The following is a 21,768-nucleotide window of genomic DNA, read 5'->3' as shown; positions in this document are numbered from 1 at the left end:
CCTGGCTTGGGTCACTGTCTGTGTGGAGTCTGCATATTCTCCCCTTGCTGCGTGGGTTTCCTCTGGGTGCTCTGGTTTCCTCCCACAAGTCCCGAAAGACGTGCTGTTGGGTAATTTGGACATTCTGAATTCTCCCTCTGTGTACCCGAACAGGTGCCGGAATGTGGCGACTCGGGGCTTTTCACAGTAACTTCATTGCAGTGTTAATGTAAGCCTACTTGTGATAATAAAGATTATTAAATTCCTTTACCACCTCAATTCAGATCATTTTCCATTTTCAAAGCTCTCGCGGAGTACAAATCAGGGTTGGGATTTTCCATTCCCATTTTGGAAGGAACCGCTGCCGGCCAGCCAAAGGTTCACTGACATCGACTGGAACGGAAGATCCTGACAGCGGGCAGGGCTGCAGAATCCCACCCAAGTTTACACAAACGATCCGCCTAATTTACTCTGATATAGTTCCAGGAAAGCTACGGTGTATCCTCACCAAGTCCTGTGGTATGATGCCCAGAACCTGACTGTAGTAATATAAATGTTCCCATTGCAATTTTTTGGACCAACTTGTAAGTTTCATGAAAGAATGCTTTCTTTTAATTTTTATTATATTCTTGCTAACTGTTCAAGCAGCAATTGTTCTAACATCAGCCAGCGGACTGTTCCTTCCCCATCCCTTCAGCTGTTCAGCTCCAAGCTAAGGTCCATTGAATTCAATACTGATGCTGGACCTCAAAAATCAGCTATATGTTCATTTGGACCCAAATAACTATGTGGGGTTAAAATCTTACCTCATTGTGTAAATTTTAGTCACTCCCCCAGCATTCCCCCCCCCCCCCCCCCCCCCCCGCCCACCCCCCATCCCTTTCTTCTCTTAGTATCAATGATTGCTTGATTACAGTTCTGAACATTTGAGCACCAGTGCTGTAAGGGCCATGCACTAACATGGATGGAGCAATCTGGAGGAGCAAGGGACCATTTGTGACATCCATTTATGGATGTCACAAATGAGGAGATTCAGACGAATGCAATAAAATGGTGGCTTGGATTTGGTTTGGTGATACAGTTAAGTTCCAATAAAGAGCAGAGATTTCCAAGATAAATATTTAGAGTGGATCAAAATGCTAGGTCTGGGATATGAAAGGATCATTAAGGTTCTTGCCCCTGCACCCTGCACACACCGAAGACCATCACTGTATGTGTTAGTTGTAAGTAAATGGGATGTTATCTCCTGAAGACCAGTTCAACTTGGTTTGATTCCTGTTGTACATTGCTATTTCCAGAGGATAATTTACAAATTAAATGAACCTTACCATTCACTGCACACTGTGTTCTGAACAACAGCTTCTAAATCAATATAAACTCCTCAACAGCCCTGTTGGGGAATCCATAATTTCTCTCTCAATTTTCTTTTTATATATTTCAACTTCCCAACAAATCACCTATGCATAAATACAATAGTAAACATTGAATGTGCAAAAGCAAAAGGGTTCTACAATTTTAGTCCAAAACAAATCATTTCATATAAATAATTTATAAATTCCCCTATATGAGTAAGTACAAAGTAAAGAAGTATTAGAGACACATGTTGGACACTAGCAGGTATGTTTTCCTCCCGGTTTAAAACATAATGTAAAAGTAAACAAATGCACAGGTGGGCAACTGGAGCCTGCAAGAAAGTCCATCCCTGGCATTATTGCAGGCTAGATTTCCCTCTATAATGCTCAGGGTGCAGATCAATGTGCACTGGATTCACACATCAGGAATATGGACTAGCAATCTCCGCTCCCCATTCATTTTCCATTCTGAAGCTCCACGCAAGGAGTGGCAAGATTGATTGTTATCCCTACGGTGTGGTTAAAGAATTGGAAGTTCCTCGGCAAGAAAGAAAAAACTTTGCTCATTAGTATGAAGACCATGTTAGCAATTTTGTATCATAGTAAGGTTGTGAAGCCTTGGCCAGAAAGCAATGGGGATAAAACGCAAGTTCTGAAGTACCAGTTGCTGTGAGGAATTAATCATATGTATCAAAGCCGCTGCAGATCTGGACAGTACATCTGATACTTCTCAAAAATAATAGCTGGCAGATTCAGCACAAGTTCATCCGCTTGACTATTTTACTGCCACGGCCTACCTCACCTGACTTGACAAGCACTGACCCAAACCAGATCTCAATTCCATACTCGAATGAACTTACAGCTGTCATGCCCTGGGCACGGAGATGGTGGAAGATATTGTGATGATAACAGTTCAGAGTCTTGCTTCTTTGTTGAAGGGAATGAATGAAATAAATAAAACAAACAACGCTAAAACAAATGAGTCCCGCTGTCCAAGCTGGAGGTCTGTGCTGGCCTGCGAACTGCCAATGGGAGTGTGATGGCTGAAGGAGCAGACATACAAAGTAGGTTAATTCATCATTGTCATCACTACAGCAGGGCTGCCGGAGTTAATTTGGGTCAGGGCTAGGAGTTCCATCAGGAAACAACATTTATGGAACCACTGAAGGAGGCATCCAACTATTTAACCCAACATCCCGATTTTCAAAGCAGTCTTCACACAAAGCTCATGGAGCTGCCCCCATTTCAATTTTGTGCGTTCCGCAACTCGGTTGAAGTAATTCCCATCTATGAAGAATGCAGTGCAATCCGGCAGATTAGAGGAATATCCTGATCAAGGAGTTTTCCATTCTCATTCTCTGACTCGAATCGGCCATCTATTAATTGCTGACTGGTAAATATGAGCACAATTAAAAATAATAGCAAATAGTAAAAATAGAAATTTGAGGGAAAGAGGGAAATATACCCAGAAACTGGGCTAATAGGGTTGGGGAGGGGAGAGAGTGGGGAGGTAAGCACAAAGTATGTTTTAGTTCCAGCTGGGCCTGGACAGTGAGATGAAGTCTGATTGGATAAGGCAGTTCCAGTCAACTATGTGACGTACTCCCATCGAAAAAGTAAGAGCCGCTTTGCTTCTTTCCCCACACACGGACTAAGGTACCTGTTCTGTGCAATCCAGGTGATCCGGTATAGGAAGGCCAGTTAAGACTGTGAGAGATTTATTCCACACAGTGAACGTGGGGCACACAGGCTGAACAAATGCAATGTCAAAGGTGTACAGGTGCTGAGCATTGACAGCATCGTAGAAGGACAAAGATCCATTATCGTAGTCCAGCAAAAGACCCAACCGTCGGAGGTGAGGTGAGGGCTCCACAGGGATCTCCTTGCTGTTGTGCCTTGCGATCCAGCTATTATTACACCGGCAGAAGACCCAGGAGAAGGCGTTCTTCCCAATCCACTCGTGCTTCGGTGCTGACTTGTAGGCAATTCCAATTGCATACCTGGAACAAAATGGGAATGGTTTTACTGTCTGCACATTAATCACAGGATGGTAAGAACAAGAGTAAGCCATTCAGCAAATCGAGCCACCTCTGGCATTCAATATAATCACGGCTGATCATTCACTTCAATGCCTTTTTACCCACACTACCCCATATTCCTTTAAGACACTGGTATTTAGAAACCTAGCAATTTCTAACTTATACATATTCAATGACTGAGCTTCCACAGCCCTCTGGGATAAAGAATTCCAAAGATTCACAACCCTCTGTGTAAAAATATTCTCCTCATCTGGGTCCTACAGTGGCTTCCCCCTTATTTTGAAATAGTCTCCTGGTTCTAGACTCCCCAACCAAGTGAAACATCTTCCCAGCACCTACCCTGTCTATCCCTTTAAGTATTTTGTAGGTTTCAATGAGATCACGGATCAATAAACATCAAGCACTTTATATCAAATGTACAACTAAGCCACTCAGCAAACAGGGCTGTGTCCATATTTATGTTCCAAGCAAGTCTTCTCTTCACCCTCAACTTTCAGCATATCCTTCTAGAATTTTCTTCACCCGTATCCAGCTTCCCTTAAAATGCATTCATAGGTCTGGTTATCAAGGTAAACGGAACCAAAGTGAGCAAATTGAGTTCAAAACAGATCAGTTGGTTATGGGAATGATGCTTTGCCACAGCAATATGTCGCCATGGTTAGATCACATGTGTACAGTTCCAGGCCCCACATCATCAAAAGGATATGTCAGCCTTGGCAGGAGTACAGCATATGATCACCAAAATGTTTCCAGGGTTAGATTGAGCAGAGATGACATATTCCCTGGATATAGAAAGTCAAGTGGTGATTCGAGTGAGGCTCTTTGGATTTTGAAATGAAATTGATAGTGGGAAACCTTTTGCCCAGGTGGGTGAATTTATGATGAGGGACAAACATAATCTTAAATTTAGAACTGGACCATTGAGCAGAGAGGTCAGGGAACATTGGTTCGCAAAATGGGTGATAGAATGTGGGATTCTAACACAGCAACCAGTGGACATTAACTCAATCAATCATTTTAAATCTGAGATCAATAGATTTTTGCTTTCCAAGCATGCTAAGTGAAGATAGGTAGATGGAGTTAATATACAGATCAGTCGTGCCTCACGGCGCTGAGGATCCGGGTTTTATCCCGGGCCCGGGTCACTGTCCGTGTGGAGTTTGTGTATTCTCCCCGTGTTTGCGTGGGGCTCACCCCCACATTCCAAAGATATGCAGGGTAGGTGAATTGGCCACGATAAATTGCCTCTTAATTGCAAATCAGTCATGATCTTAATTGAACGCGAGAACAGATTCAAGGGGCTGAATGGTCTCCTGTTCCTGTTTGAACTGTAGAACCTTGGGAGGGCAAAGATTACAAAACTGTGCCCCCAGTGCGATGCCACAGGGTGTTCAGTTCAGCAGTGCCAGCTGGTTTTCCTGCTGTGAATTAAGAAGAATGGATAGGAAACTACGGACGTTCTGGATAACAGCTCCCAGTGGGTTTGGAAAATGTTCCCTTCTCTCGCAGTCTTCCACGAAAGTAAAGGAGCCGTTTGTTGGGAAGCATGCAAATCATTCTCTGGTAAAAGAATGGGCGGGATTTACCCGCTGCTCACGCAGGCGGGTCCTTGGTGAGGCAGCAGTGCTAACCACTGCATCACCGTGCTGCCCTGGCCAGTGTTATTAGGCTCGTAAATAATCCAAAGGCATTTTGCAGCACTGCCATCAGAGAAACATTGATGACAAGCCAGTGACATGGGCATTAGGGCACAATGACTAAAACCTTGGTCAGAGAGGTAGGTTTTAAGGAATGTCTGAAAGGAGGTATGAAACTGGATTCTATACCCAAGTCTCTGGAGTGAGGCCTAATACCTCCAATTTACATGACTGAAAGGTGAGAGTCTTGCTGCAAAGCCACAGCTGGATGCACAGCGAATGTTGTTGAACATAAGTAACTGCTGAACCTTGGCACTAAAACGATGACAGATCGAAGTCTTTGCCATTTGTTTGAAACTGTTTACCTCAAGTATGACAGCGAATGACTTCATGGAGCAGTAAAGGTTCATGGGAGTCCATGCAGCGTCTTTATCCTGGAGTACAGAAGATTCCCAGAGAGAGAGATAGAGAGATGCAGAGACTGAGAGAGATGGAGAGGGGGAAACCACCCCATCCACTAATAGAAGACAGCTGAAACCGATGGAGGGAGAAAAGAAAGGGGGGGGTAAGGGGGGGAAACAAGGAGAAGGTGGCACAGCCCAGATCGGCCAGGAAAGGCATCACGGGGGGTCTGCGGGGGAGAGAGGGGAGGGGTTAGGGAGGGAGCGGGGGGGGGGGGGGGGGGGGGGGGGGGGGGGGGGGGGGGGCGGCGGGTCAGACCCGCCTATCGAGACAGCAACAGTTTGTAAATAAAGAAACGTAAGACAAAGCCTTTTCACACTGTATAATAAACGTTAACAAATGACAATGCACATAATTTTGAAAATGGCAATAAAAAGATTTTTTATAACTTAAAAAAAAAGTTCATGGGAGTGGGGACAGCACTAGGATCAGGATGAGAGCTAAAAATATTCAACTTTAGGGCTACCCTGTTAGTGCTTATTGCTGACACTGGGCGTTGAAAATGGAAAATATTCCATTCCTTAACAGCAATATCTGGAAGAAAGTACAAAATAGAGGACTGAACAATCCGGCACTGTTTTCAAAATCAGCAATGAGGCTGAGGCGATATCACTTGAGGCCTAACTGAATGTGCCTCAGGGGCTTCCAGTGGAACTGTAATGTTCCACTTGAAATTCTTCCAGCTACGCTGTATCAATATACAACAATACCCCACTGCAAAGGGGAAACTCCTTTGGGAAGTCTGGTGCCTGGGCAGTTTGGCTGCAAGGTCAGGGATTGCAGTACTGGCCGAGGCTGAGCTTACACAGCTGCTTTCTCCAGATGTGGCCACAATGGCGTTGATTTTTTTCCCCGCATTGGATCGGCTTGGGTTGTGAGGCCACTTTTTGAATCTGCTCAGAAAGACACAACTCCTGTTTCATACACACCTGTCCCCTTAAGGGGACCGGTTAAAACTATGTAACCTCTTGTGAATACTGCACAAAAGAAAGAACAAAAGCATATAGAAGGCACTTGCCTTGTTGTAAAAATGATTGTACTGATGCATCTGTTTCCAGTTATTTCAAAGCCATTTTCTGCTTTTGAGTTTTGGAAACATAACCTGCTGCTAACTTTCGCAAACTCCTTTTTGTGTATCAACATGTTGTATTTCTTGTTGGAGTAAAAGAAGGCTGGAAGATCAGGAGCTACCTGCTTCAAAAGCCAGTGATTGAGTCAGCTGGGTTTGATTGTTTAGCACAGGGCTAAAGAGCTGGCTTTTAAAGCAAATCAAGGCAGGCCAGCAGCACGGTTCAATTCCTGTACCAGCCTCCCCGAACAGGCGCCGGAATGTGGCGACTACGGGCTTTTCACAGTAACTTCATTGAAGCCTACTTGTGACAATAAGCGATTTTCATTCATTACAGGAAGGACTGGAAAATTTAATTTCCCCATCCCGCTTGTGACAACAGCTGCCAATGTCGGGGCCGGAAAATCACACCCATAGGACAGGCATCTTTTGCAGCTGTGGAGGCAGCTCGCCATTGGCCAGCGGCAGGGATGTTCCAGTCCCACCGCTGCCAACATGTTTTCTGGTTGTCTGCATCCTCCACCGCCGGCGGAACCACGACCAGAGGTTGCCACTGGTGGAACCAGATGATCCCGCTGGTGGGAATGGCCAGAAAATTTTGGTAATTGAGTTTGCTAATATAATCTGGGGCATTGAAGTTGAATTCAATCTGCCTAGGTCAGTCCTAATCGACAGTCAATAATTCCCATTCCAACTTGTGGGCATAAAATGCAGATTTAAAGTTGTATAGGGTAAGACCACATCTGGAATACTGGCTGACAGCATGTGTGGAGAAAGAAGGGAGCTAACTTTTCGAGTCCGGATGACGCTGGCAAAGCTAGAGAGAGCTGGAAATGGCGTCAGATTTATCCTGTTGTGGGGGGCGTGGAGCAGTGAGGCTGGACAGAGGGCCAGCGATAGGTGGGGATTGACAAAGATGTTGTAGACAGAAAGACAAAGGGAATGTAAATGGGTGACCAAAAGAGTCATCCAGGCTCGAAACATTAGCTCCCTTCTCTCTGCATAGATGCTGTCAGACCTGTTGAGATTGTCCAGTATTTTATGTTTTTGTTTCAGATTCCAGCATCTGCAGTAATTTGTTTTTATCTGGAGTACTGTGTAGCGTTTTGGTCTCCTTATTTAAGAAGAAAATAATTGCATTAGGAAATGTTCGGAGAAGGCTCATTTGACTGATTCTTAGGGTGAAGGGATTATCCTACGAGGATTGGCTGAATAGATTGATCTTATAGCCACTGAAGTTTAGAACAATGAGAGGTTATCTTGTAAAATCCTGAGGGAGCTTGACAGGATGGATGCCGAAATGACGTTTCCCTTTGTCGGGAGAACTAGAACTAGGGGAAGCTATTTGAAATTAAGGGATCTCCCAATTAAGACAGAGATGAGGAGAAATGTTTTCTGAGTGTTCTCAGAGTGCTTCTCTGAGTCTTGAGGCAACGTGCCTCAATGACAACCGTTCAGTGGCATTGATATCTATCATTATGAAGCGCTTCGTCATGGTTGGTCATGAGGCACATCAACTCCATACTCCCAGAATGCTTTGATCCATTCTAATTCGTATACCGCCACAACGTGTCCACAGCAGACACTATCTCTCTGATCCTACACTCGACAACAAGGACTGCTACTCCCCATGTCTGCGTGGGTTTCACCCCCACAACCCAAAGATGTGCAGGTTAGGTGGATTGGCCACGCTAAATTTACCCTTGAGAAAAAATAATTGTGTACTCTAAATTTAAAACAAAACAAGGACTGCTACTTCACACTCCTATTCATTGACTACAGCTCTGCCTTCAACACCATAATCCCAGCCAAGTTCATATCAAAGCTCCGAAACCTCGGACTTGGCTTCTCCCTTTGCAACTGGATCCTCGAATTCCTGACCCATCGACCACAATCAGTAAAGATAAGCAACAACGCCTCCCCCACAACAGTCCTCAATACCAGAGCCCCACTAGGCTGCATACTTAGCCTCCGACTATACTCCCTGTACACACATGACTGTGTGGCAAAAGCTGGCTCCAATTCTATCTCCAAGTTTGTTGATGACATGACCGTAATCGGTCACATCTCGAGCAACGAGTCAGAGTACAGGAGGGAGATAGAGAACCTAATGGCATGGTGCAATGACAACAATCTCTCCCTCAATGTCAGCAAAATTAAGGACCTGGTCATTGACGTCAGGAAGCAAAATATTGTACACACCGCTGTCTGCATCAATGGTGCCGAGGTGGAGATGGTTGACAGCTTCAACTTCCTAGATGCACTCATCACCAACAATCTGTCCTGTCCTGACCAAGAGACTTCAAGGATTTTAACCCAGTGACTGTGAGACTTCCATTAGTCATTTTGAAAGTGAGGACAAACCGGTATTTGCTTTTTGCAGGGCACGTAACGCAAGGCACACTGACACTCCCACTTATTCTACAGAGGAAACATACAATGGATCCTGTGCTCTCACCATGTGCTTCCTCCAATGAGGATCTCCCAATAATGTCGGCCACTGTCGATGTAGACGTTGCCAGTTATACCATAGCTCCCTTGGCTGGTGAAGCGTTCTGGAGTGTGGCTCTTCTTTGAGGCAGTCTCGTCCCGTTCCACGCTGAGGTTGTCATGAGACACTTTCAGCTTTTTGTGCGCAGATTTGGGATCCAGCTTGAAAGGCTGGCCTAGAGTTGAATGTACAAAAGAAGAAAGTTGTTACCAATGGAAGTCAATGGGAAGGAGAATAAGGCAGTGTGTACAACAAGTGACCTATTCTGACTTCCATCTTGAAATATTTGCATTTATAGAGCACTCTGCATGGCCTCAGGATGCCCTGTTGCATTTTACAGTCAGTTAGGCATTTTTGAAATGTAGTCACTATTCTAATGTAGGAAACCCACCAACCAATTAGTGCACAGCAAGCTCCCACAAACCACAACGTGATAACAGAATCACAGAATAATCGTGTTACTCACAGAAGAGACTCTTTGACCCATCGAGTCTGCATCGATGCATGAAACACATCTGACCTGCCTATCTAATCCCATTTGCCAACACTTGGCCCATAGTCTTGAATATTAACATGCCAAGTGTTCATCCAGATACTTTTTAAGGGATGTGAGACAACCCTCCCAGGCAGTGCATTCCAGACTGTCACCATCCTCTGGGTAAAAAGGCTTTTCCTCAAATCCCCCCTAAACCTTCTGCCCCTCACCTTGAACGTGTCCCCTCATAACTGACCCTTCAACTGAGGGGAACAGCTGCTCCCTATCCACCCTGCCCATGCTCCTCATAATCTTGTATACCTCGATCAGGTCACCCATCAGTCTTCTCTGCTCCAGCGAAAACAACATCCTGGTGATTCACCTCTGCACCCCATCCAGTGCAATCACATCCTTCCTATAATGTCGCAACCAGAACTGCACACAGTACTCCAGCTGTAGACTCAACAAAGTTCTCTACAACTCCAAGATGACGTCACTGCTTTTGTAATCTATGTCTCAACTGATAACGGCAAGTGTCCCATATGCCTTTTTTACCACTGTTAACCTGCCCTTCTGCCTTCAGAGATATATGGACAAGCACGCCAAGGTCCCTTTGTTCCTCGGAACCTCCCAGTGTCAGGCCATTCATTGAAAACTTCCTTGTCAGAGTTAAATTTCATTTGGCACCTTTCTGCCCATTTGACTATCCATCTATACCTTCTTTCAACCCAAGACTCTCAGCCTCACTGTTAACCACCCGGCCTATCTTTGTGTCATCTACAAACTTACTGATCCTATCTGCCACATAGTCATCTAAGTCATTTAGTCCAGCTGGAATTACTAATTGCAGTAAGCTTTCCAAGCTGTCAGGAGTGGCTCAGTGGGTTGCACTATTGCTCTGAGACTATTGCTTATGTTCCTCTCCAGAAACCTCAGCATATAATTCGAGGTAAAGCCTCCAGTGTAGTATTGGGGAAGCGCTGCGCTGTCTGACGTGCTGGCTTTTGCAAACCAAGGGCCTGTCTCAGGTGCAACCAAAAAACTTGATGGTACTACTTGAAGAAGAACAGCAGAATTCTCCCTGGTAGCCCTCTCCCCATATCACGGGCGTGGGATTCTCCAGCCTCCCAGCTGCGTGTTTCTCGGCAGTAGGAGGCGGCATGCCATTCTCTGTCCTGCTTCTGTTAATGGGAATTTCCATTGACGTCACCCCACGCCACTGGAAAACCCTCAGACTGGGGTGAACTGCCCAGAATCCCGCTGCCAGTGGCCGGCCAGAGAATCCATGCTGACTCATGCTTGGGCCTACCTAACAAGAAACAGATTTGGGTTTTGACAAAGGGTCATCTGGACTCGAAACGTTAGCTCTTTTCTCTCCCTACAGATGCTGCCAGACCTGCTGAGATTTTCCAGCATTTTCTTTCTGGTTTTAGAGTCCAGCATCCGCAGTAATTTGCTTTTATTAAGAAACTGATTTGATTGTCCATTAACACATTGCTGTTTGCGGGACCTCACTGTGCATAAATTAGTTGTCGCATTTCCTACATTACAATAGTGGCTACACTTTCTAAAGTTCCTCGTTGGTTGGAATACTCTGCCATCCCAAAACGAGCCATATAAATGAAGCCTTGCTTCATATATTCCGCATTGTACATAAATGACAAAGGTGGAGCAAGAAAGTGGTGTTGGCCACATGAATGAGCACTTGGAATTCCACAGCAGCTATGGACCAAGTGCTGGAAAACGGGATTAGAACAGACAGGTGCTTGATGGCCAGCACAAACACGATGGGCTAAAGGCTTCTCTGTGTTGCAAAACTCTCTATGACTCTAATGTTTATAAGCTAAATGGATGGATACTACACGATTAATGACTTCTGTCAGTTTATGTGACAATGCCCAAACAGCATCCTGTCTCCTCAGACCAGCATTAACATTCTCACTTTTAGTCGCTAGCGAGAACTCTTTCACCAAAAAGGCTGTGGATGCTGGGACAATTGAAACTTTCAGTGCTGTGATTGATTTGATTTTTTTCTTAAATGAATGTATCAAGAGATATGGAACCAAGTAGATGAGTAGACGGTAGAGCTTGGCCAAAGGCCTGTTGGAATGGAGAGACATGGAGCCTGAACTAAATTTGACCTTGACAGAATAAATCAGGTGAGCTGCTGGCATCAATCATGCCTTTGGGCCCTCATTAACTTTACCCTGTTCTGAGGCCCACATTATGTTTGTGAGAGATTCAAGGGAAGATGAGGAAAGAGCAACAGTGTAGAGTTTTTTGGGTGTTTTCTAAGTGATCTCCAGTGGGGTCCTTTAAAAAAAAATTAATTTAGAGTACTCAATTCATTTTTTCCAATTAAGGGCAATTTAGCATGGCCAATACACCTAGCCTGCCTGCATCACCCAGTTGATAACGGCGGGCAGTTTTCCGGGTCAAGCAGAGGACTCAAGGCTGTGTACAGCCAGCTGCCCACCAGGAGACATGGGCACTGCGATGGCAGGTAAAGGGCTGTGAAGACACCTCAAAAACGAGGCACTCTGGGAAGGGAGAATACAAAATGCTGAAAACAAAGAGCCTGAAAGCCATTGGAGTGGAGAGGAAACCTCTCTGAAGGATTGATTTGGGCCATGGTGTGGTACTTTTAACCCTGCAGCCCTGTCTTTGGGAATACAGTCTCTGGCTCTGATGGTCACCCAGCCCGCTGCCAGGAGGCTGCCTCCATGCAACAGCTAGCTCAACACTTAATGTGGATCCACTCTGACGTCAAGAAGATCCTGGTAGATTCCTCACTGTCCCTCCATTGGACGTTTAACAGGACTAATCTGCTACCCACTGCTGCCTACATTAACCCCTCTCCCATCCCTACTCCCTTGCAAGTCGCCTGAAGTTGGGAACACATGGAGGGCATTGACTAATGGTCCCATGTTTGATTTTGCTCCTGGTCCTGCCTTCAATCCTGCCTCCGTGGGCAGAGGTAGATTTACGGTGGAACACACAGTGCCTAGGCACAGGCACCGACCAATTTTTTTGGGGGATAGGGGTGCCAACCGGTGTACTAGGCATCCAATCAGAGCCTGATTGGATGAGGTGAGGTCAGCTGTAGAACGGGTTGGGGGAGGGGAGCAGGTTTCTGACTCGGCCAGAGCAGGTCAGCAACAGCGAGGCGTGAGGTGGAAGAGTTTTCAACTCATTTGAAAGACTGGCATAATTTATTGTTCATGGTCTCAGGAAGGTGAATGAGACATCGGAGGAATTTTCTGGGTGGGCAGGGAGAACCTAGCGAGAGCCAAAAGGTCGGAAACCAGCCGGCGTGAAATCATGTGGCAATTCTCCCAATGGCGGGTTAATGGTGGGTCAGTCATCCCATTGGCAGGTGGTGTGAATATACAGGGTCTCCTTCCCCCTGGTGCCACACAGCAATGTCTACCTGGACAGCGCTGTGCTGTGGGACTCATGGTGCCACCGCAGCAAAGCTCCGAAGTTTGACTGGGGCAGAGTGTGAGGTGAGGAGGGGTGGGGTGGGGTGGTGGCCTGACAAAGGCAAGTGGGGCAATGTGGAAGGATGGCACTGCAAGGGGGCGGGGGAGGGTAACGGCGATGGTTCAGATGTATCAGGCAGAAGGAGAAGGAGGTGGTGAAGAAGAACGACAAAGACAGCCAGAAAGAAGGCTGAGGGGAGGTGGACCCTGCCAGGACTGCATGAAAAGCTCACAAACAAGGGGGTCAAAGTGACACCATGTCGTTGACTGGATCGGGTTGGATGAGGACTCCAGGTGCAGTTGGTAAAGGTCCAAATGGGGCATGGGCACCTCGCAGGTGATGGGTCTCAAGGAGAAGTCTGTTCCTTGAATTCAACCACCCTCCACCCCAGCACATCACCTGCGAGGTGCCCATGCCCCACTTAGGCCTTTACCCACTGCACCTGGAGTCTTCATCAATCCCTTTCCACTAAACCATGCGGTGTCCTTTGCAGATCTGTGCCGACTGGGGGCACCTGGATAAATGTCCCGAAGCTGCAAATCCAGATGAAGAGAACATTCTCCAGGGACATTTCCCCCAACAAACATCCACACTCAGGGCGCTAAAGAAAACCAGCACTAATGTAACACAACTATCACAAAATATGTGGAAATTCCTTGAGGGCTTTGCACTTTATATATATATATATATATATATATATATGGCCCGGCAATATTTAGGATCTGCCCTTCAGTCTAATGGGTTAATGTGGACAAGAGTGCCCTCAACTATTTAGGAGATGTGAATCACACTAACAATCAAATAGCAGCTGATTAAGTTCAGGGTAAGAGATGTGATGGGGACACACAATGTCCTAATATAAACAGGAATGACTTGGTCCCATAAATTGGTCGGTGGTGACTTTTGCAGGAGAAGTGATGTTCCAATCGCCCATTGGGTGTTAAATCCTGAGGAATAGCATACAAATCTCTGTCTGCTGTTTCTGAGCAGGCCTCAGTTGATGTTGCAGTCACAGACCCCTCTCCATGGGTGTGCTACACCAGTGCTGCTCTGCTTCGTGCACTCTGTACGAAGGCTGTCAGAAATCCAGCAAACCGGTATGACGCTGGTGTTCTGTGATGTTGTAAATATTTGATACCATGGAACATTGAAACATAGAAAATAGGAGCAAGAGGAAGCCATCCGGCCCATCAAGCCAGCTCCATCATTCAACATGATCAAGGCTGATCCTCTATCTCAACACCATACCCCACTCTCTCTCTGTACCCCTGGACATCTTTGGTGTCTAGAAAATCCACCTACTTATTTCTTAAACACATTCAGTGACTTGGCCTCCATAGCCTTCTATAGTAGAGACTTCCACGATGACACTGTGGTTAGCACTGCTGCCTCGCAGCTCAATTCACTTTCTCCCTGTGTCAGCATGGGTTTCCACCGGGTGTTCCGGTTTCCTCCCACAGTCCATAGATAGAATTTATGGTGCAGAAGGAGGCTATTCGGCCCATCGAGTCTGCACCGGCCGTTGGAAAGGACACCCTACCTAAGCCCACACCTCCACCCTACGCCCATAACCCAGTAACCCCACCTAACCTATTTTGGACACTAAGGGCAACTTAGCATGACCAATCCACCTAACATGCACATCTTTGGACTGTGGGAGGAAACCGGAGCACCCGGAGGAAATCCACGCAGACACGGGGAGAATGTGCAGACTTCGCATAGACAATGACCCAAGCGGGAACCGAACCTGGGACCCTGGCACTGTGAAGCAACTGTGCTAACCACTGTGCTGTCATGCTGCCCACATAGATTGAGGAGCACTGCCGCTCAGCTCTCTGCAGGTTATCAACACCCCCTTCCCTCGACAGTGACCAGCTGGAGTGATGTGACACAGACCCAGGATGTTCGGATGTTGGCTGCTGGTGTGGTGTTGCCTCCCGCAGTGTTCAGTCATCACTGTGGCAATCATGCTAGGCAATGACTCCGACATGCCACATGGCCCACCCACCTACCCACGGGAATCCACTTGGGATGTGAGCAGTGCTCAGTGAACCACGATTACCAATTCCCTATTAGCAATAGCCTTCAGCCACATGGCCAGAGGCATCAACAGTCAGTCGGGGTTTTGGGTGATCAGTGGGGCAGATGAGCAGGGACAAGGGTTGTCCCCGGAATGGGTACACACAAACCAGGAGTTGGCATGGTGGTGCTGTGTGAGATTGCCCCCCGGTGCCCCCCCCCCCCCCCCCCCCCCCCATGGCGGCCCACCCCTCCCAGCAATGGGTCCCTCCCCCATCCGCCCCCTGCCAAGCACTGGGGTGGCAACCCAGCACCTCCTTGGCTCCCCGCAGAAGCCCTTCCGCCAGATTTACATATTTCAAAAGTAGTACTAATTGGCGCCATTGTGACCACTTGCTGGGGAGGCCGATAAATCATGGGAGGCTGTTGGGTGTTGGGTATGGGGTATGGGGTATGGGGTCCCCCCCCCCCCCGTTAATTGTATGGAAATAGGGCTTAAGTGTGATAATTGGTTTTTCGCCAAGCTCTAATACTTACAGCAATGATTTAAAATTCCTCTATTATTTTTATGTAGAGTCCATGCTAAAGTGCTTTATAGCCAATTCCTGTTGCAATGCGAGAAACAATAGCCGCACAGCAAACTCTCACAAATAACAATGAGATAATGGCTGTTTTGTCAGGTGGTTGTGGCATCGATATCGGCAAAGCTATCGGGGGAGATTTCCCCTGCTTTTCCTGTAAATTAGTGCGATGGGATCTTTTACACCCACCTGATAGGAGAGACGGGGGCTGCAGTTCAATGATTCATCCAAAAGACCTCAGCACTACACTGGACTGTCAGCGTGAATGACTGCTTACGGTTTTCCAGCGAAAGAACCCACAATCCTCATGAGCCATGACTGCCAAGATGCAGACCCATTTATTTTAAAGATCGTGATTTCACTATGTCTGTTGTAGCTTCAGCATGGAAATAAAAGCGGTTGTAAAAATTAAGTAAGAACACTTCATTGTAAAAGCCAAGCTAGTCTGGAGTGGAGCCAGTTGGCTGGTGTTGCCAATTGGCACTCTTGTAATGTTACATGAGGCTAAGATTTGTGAAAGCAGAAGTGTAAAATTCTCAAGTGCAGCTTCAACTAGAGTAAGAGGTGAACAAGTAACGGATGATTGGAGTGGACATCAATCCAAATAGTTATCTACAGTGATGTTTCTAGGGGTGCAATCTGGGTGTTATCCTTCAAATACAGTTAGGTTTTTAAATAGTTTTCCTTTATATCAGCAGTTAGAAATGTCAAACAATCCACACTCACCACCTTCATCTGAAGCCGTTGTCTTTGGCATTTTAGTATGGCAATTAACCCAGTTAAAATTGTAATGCTACAGCATGAATCTCCAACCAACATAGTGTTCTTAGCGTTACAGGAAATGTAATGACCAGGCAGGGTCGGAGGAGCCAGACACACTATCCAAGAAAGCACACTTACAAATACCTTCCCTCTCACCTTCAAGTGCTTACGATTAATGTTCAAGAGATGTTCCCAGTCAACCCCTCCATCTGTTTTTTTCACACTTTGTCATGAATGATCCCAACAGATTGCCCAAATGGTGTGCCATCAACCCCCCCCCCCCCCCCCCCCCCCCCCCCCCCCCCCCCCCCACTCCCAATCCCTCTTACAAGCTGTTGCTCCCTGCGTTTAACTGTATCTTATGGCAGCCAGAGGGAATTTGCACTGGCTACATTCTTTTCAAAGAATACCACATTACATGTGGGAAAGGTCCGTTGCGGGTAATGGCTGTCCTATCCTCAAAACTCAATGACAAAGAACAAAGACTCCTCCGCAGAAATGGCTCTGGCGATACTATCTTTAAATTTAAATAGTTTAATTGGGCAGAAGGCAAGCTGAGCATCCAGTTTGAGGCAAGAAATCCCTCCAGGAGGTGGGAACTGCCTGCTTGGTGTCAGCAGCAAAGGCAGTTGGCAGCCATGTTGAGGGCAGTCACTGCCTTGTCAAAGAGAGCAGGCAGCTCCTCAGTAGATCAGCAGCACTGACTGGGCTGGACGGGGCCAGGAAAGAGAAATGAAGGCTGAGTGCTTATACTGGTGAAAGTAGGTCTGGAAAAAACAGGTAAAAAGACAAAGGTCAGATAAACTTTAATTGACCCTGTGGCAAATCCGATAGCTAGTTAGTGGGCAGCAAGGTAGCATGGTGGTTAGCATAAATGCTTCACAGCTCAAGGGTCCCAGGTTCGATTCCCGGCTGGGTCACTGTCTGTGCGGAGTCTGCACGTCCTCCCCGTGTGTGTGTGGGTTTCCTCCGGGTGCTCCGGTTTCCTCCCACAGTCCAACGATGTGCGGGTTAGGTGGATTGGCCATGCTAAATTGCCCGTAGTGTCCTAAAAAGTAAGGTTAAGGGGGGTTGTTGGGTTACGGGTATAGGGTGGATACGTGGGTTTGAGTAGGGTGATCATTGCTCGGCACAACATCGAAGGCCGAAGGGCCTGTTCTGTGCTGTACTGTTCTATGTTCTAGCTGTGCACTAACATGTACCCAACTGTTTAGGTTTACTGAAATATAGCAAAAAAAATTAAATTCTGCATGGGAACTGGTTCCTTAACAAACTCTTTCAGGAACTTAAAGGGCTGTTAACTGGCGGTGAATGGCTTTCTTGCTCCCTCTACACTTCCAGCCTTTTCAAAATGGCAAACAGACTTAGAGGGGTCAGGATCGAGGGAGGACCCCTGCGACCGCCTCTTTCAAATCCCACATACACCAGGACCCTGTCGTCCTTTGTAAATCTGGCTCATTACATCTGCACCAGAGAGACAGGCCATTCAGCCAAGCTAGGTTGTCCTGGTGCTTATAGTCCACAGTTACCTCCTCCCATTCTAATTATCTATTCCTATTGCTGCTTGTGAGATCCTGTTCACAAAATGGTCACATTTTTCCCACATTACAACAACTATATTTAAGCACTTCATTACTGTTTGGGATATCCCAAGGTGGTATAAGATACAATGTAAGTAAACATTCTTTCTTTTGCTAATATACTCCGCAAATAAATTATTTTAAAATCCTTTATTTTATCTGTTAGTGGCCATCATATTTATGCTCCCTGATTTTGGACTCACCTCTAAGTGGAAACAGTTTCTCCATTTCCTCCCTATTGACCCCCTTTATATCTCTGAAGGAATCGATCGGGTCTCCTTTTAGTCTTCTCTTTACCAGAGAAAACAGCCCGAGTCTATTCAGTTCAATTCTGGTAACAGCTGTGTAAATATTTTCTGCACTAGAACTGCATTCAATACTCTAAGTGTGGTCCAACCAAATCTTGATGTGAATTGAATATTACCTCCCGACATTTGCTTTTGATTCTTCCATCCTTTATGGTCTTATCAACTTTCGTGCCTACATTTAATCTCTTTTCTCTTCCATTTAGTTCCTATCTCTCGAGGAGTAGATGGTCCCCTTATTCCTCCTCCTAAAATGAACCAGCTCACACTTGTTTGTATTGAATTTTATTAGCTGTTATGCCCCTATTCTTCAAGGCTCTTTGTCTTCCTGTATTTTGTATAGTTCTCATTTTTTGTCATACCTCCACTTTGTTGTCCTCTGCAAATTTCAACACCTTCCTAAATTCAAATCACTTTTGCAGATTGGTGATCAACAGTAGTCCCAGTGTGGCTCCCTGTTGGACACTGCTTCCCACTTTTCTGATAGTCTGAGAAACTTTCTTTAATTTTCAGCCTCCATTTTCAGCTCTGTATCCAGCTTTCAAAGTGCGGCACGGTGGCTCAGTAGTTAGCACTGCTGCCTCACAGCACCAGCAATCTGGGCTCAATTCCGACCTCGGTGACTGTGTGGAGTTTGCACTTTCTCCCCTTGTCTGCGTGGGTTTCCTCCGGGTGCTCCGGTTTCCTCCCACAGTCCAAAGATGTGCAGGTTCGGTGGATTGGCCATGATAAATTGCCCCTTAGTGCTTGCGGATGTGCAGGTTAATTAGGGTTATAGGGATGGGGCGGGGGAGTGGGTCTAGGTCAGGGGTGGGCAAACTACGGCCCGCGGGCCACATGCGGCCCGCCAAAGGTCTTTATGCAGCCCACCAAGATCAAGTCATAAAAAACTTTTTTATTTAAAAAATTTTTTTTTTTTTTTTTAATTTTTTATATTTCTTTTATAAGGTTAATGGGATGGGGGGCTGTTGGGTTACTGGTATAGGGTGGATACATTGACTTGAGTAGGGTGATCATTGCTCTGCACAACATCGAGGGCCGAAGGGCCTGTTCTGTGCTGCACTGTTCTATGTTCTATGTTCTATGTTCTATATGAGGCGCCCAGAATCATAACCGGGTGAAGCGCCATTTTTGAAAAGTAGAGAAAAAGAGGGCTAAAGGCAGGATGCCGCCGGGGGAAGCGCTGAGGTATATGCCGCACGCTAATTGGTTACAACCGGGACTATTAATTAATATACTATGCGGCCCTTTAAAATTGTGAATTTCTGAATGTGGCCCTTGCACGGAAAAGTTTGCCCACCCCTGGTCTAGGTAGAATGCTGCTTCAGAGTGTCGGTGCAAATTCAATGGGCCAAATTATCTCCTTCTGCATTGTAGGAATTCTATGGTTCTAATCCATCCTCCTACCTGACCCTTGATTCCACACATTCTGATCTTTATGATTCTCTGATATCGATCTTATTCAAGGTCTTCTTCACATCCTCTATATTGTCCTAGTCTACGCTCTCTTTTACCTCTTCAAATAATAGTCAAAGTTGAAAAGAAATTACAATAATTTTTCTTTTAGAAATCCATGATGATGCCAAATGGTCTCCTACTGCACTGTTGGGATTCTATGATTCTATTACTTTCATTATTTTCTCATCACATTGAAATATTGTTTTCTCACTATTTAATAAACATCCAAGTACTTTTCCTTCTCCTGCCATTAACCTGCTCACTAATGCATTGTTCCCTGGGTTCGTTCGATCTCTCTTTTTTTGGAGATTACATTTGCTGACCACCATTCTCCTGGCACTGCTCACTATTCAATTGAATATTTCTATATGGATAGGAACTCCTCCCGGTACGTTCACTCATGGATGCAATCCATCTTGGCCTTGTCCTCTTTTAGTTTGGCAAGTTTGCTGGTATGTCCTTTCTATCTTAGCTGATATGAAAGTCCTTATGGGTGAAAATTAAGGAAAAGGGCTAAATTTTTACTTCTCTCAAGTGGCTAGATTTTGAGCTCATATCTCAACCAAAGTATCTATTCAGCTTCCCTTTCATTCTAGTTTGTGAAGTTATCTTAGTGACTCTGCCCCTCTCGTAATTCTCCTTTTGTTACTTATGTGCCTAGAATGCTTCACTATTTCTTTGAACTTTCTCTGATATTTCCATTTCATATTTCCGCTCTGTCGTTCTAATGATCTATTTAACTTTCTTCTTACATTTTTCACATTTCTTTGTGCCTTTTATTGTCATCTATTTTTATGCATGCCTTTTCTTTAGATTCAATTCTATTCTCATCTCTTTATTTATCCACATCATTTCATTCTCAGCTCGTCTGGTTTTAGTGGAACATATTTCTCCTGAACTCTATTGATCTCTGCTTTAAATATTGCCCACTGTTGTTCAGCCTCTTTGTCTGTCAGCACTTTACTCCATTTTAACTCCCTTAGCTCCGTCCTCGTTCTCACATAACTGGCATTCCTCCAATCGAATGAGACAAAGAGGTCAAAGGGCAGATGTCATCTACAAGTTCATCGTGACATCTGTTTGGCTTCCTTCTCATGCCCATAAGACCCACATGCCAGTCAGGAAGCTACGGCATGAAACCCTTATGTTCCCCCCATATGCTGCACATCACATGTGAACTCTGCTTCTCAGCTACTTCCTCTGATGTGGGACACCAGAACGAGGGAGCAGAATCTTCAAATTAGAGCCAGGTCATTTTGGAAATGAAATAATGAAGTATCCCCCCCCCACACACACACACACACACACACACACACAAAGGGTGATGGAAGTTTGGAATCTTCATGGATTGTGACAGGCAATTGAAATTTTCAAGTCAGATGTTGGTAGGTTTTGAGCTAAGGCGAGTAAGTGAAGTTAAGGTAAATCAGCCATGATAGAATAGAATGGCAGGGAAAGCTTGAGAGGCTGAATGGCCTATTTTTGCTCCTTTTTATTTCAATTTTATGCAAGGTCAGCTTTACTTAGCCAATATTTGGGTTGTCTACTTGAGCTCAGCAGAGGAACAGAGGGCAGAGGAATCGGGCAAACCCAAAAGGATCCTTCTAGATTGGACCCTGACGATAACATGAAGCCTGAGTTGGGAGGCAATGGTGGCTTCCCACCTGTAAAGAGCTGGATCTAGATCCAGAAGAGGGATCTTTTTTCATCTTACTTCCCAAAAACACATTCCTATCCATGGGCTTGGTGTTGAATCCTGTCGAGTTTGGGCTGGAATCTGACTGTGCAGTATAATGAGATGTGGGAGCGATAAAGTTCTCGGGCTGTCATGCATCACTGACAAGTGAGCTTGTTGCTCCCCCACATCCCGTTAACATCAACTCCAAATTGTTCTAAACCTAACTCTGGATCAAATCCTTCTTCCAGCACAACTCAGATGATCAATTCTCTGTGAATGGCCTTTAATAAACAGTAGTCTTACAGTGTTACCAGCCTTGAATGGAAGGATAAATATCACAGAGCAAAAGCCAAGCGTGGCTACAATTTTGGGAACTACCCCCAGCTCTGTAATCCCCT

The 21,768-nt window shown here is 45.7% G+C and overlaps 1 protein-coding gene across 5 annotated transcripts in view; it reads right to left on the bottom strand.

Moving 5' to 3' along the window:
• Positions 1–855: 855 nt before the first annotated feature.
• Positions 856–21,768, bottom strand: part of mid1 (midline 1) — a 223,485-nt gene continuing 202,572 nt past the window's right edge. For all 5 annotated transcript variants that reach the window (XM_038802566.1, XM_038802568.1, XM_038802567.1 and 2 more), the window contains 2 exons: positions 8,997–9,204; positions 856–3,331 (listed from right to left, as the gene is read on the bottom strand). In XM_038802566.1, coding sequence (XP_038658494.1) covers positions 2,983–3,331; positions 8,997–9,204 — 557 coding nt within the window. In that variant the 3' untranslated portion in view covers positions 856–2,982. The remainder of the gene's footprint in view (positions 3,332–8,996; positions 9,205–21,768) is intronic.

The sequence above is a fragment of the Scyliorhinus canicula genome, chromosome 7, assembly GCF_902713615.1.
Source record: "Scyliorhinus canicula chromosome 7, sScyCan1.1, whole genome shotgun sequence".
Classification (NCBI taxonomy): domain Eukaryota; kingdom Metazoa; phylum Chordata; class Chondrichthyes; order Carcharhiniformes; family Scyliorhinidae; genus Scyliorhinus; species Scyliorhinus canicula.
The sequence above is the reverse complement of the archived record's forward strand: the minus strand, read 5'-3'. Positions and strand labels throughout refer to the sequence as shown.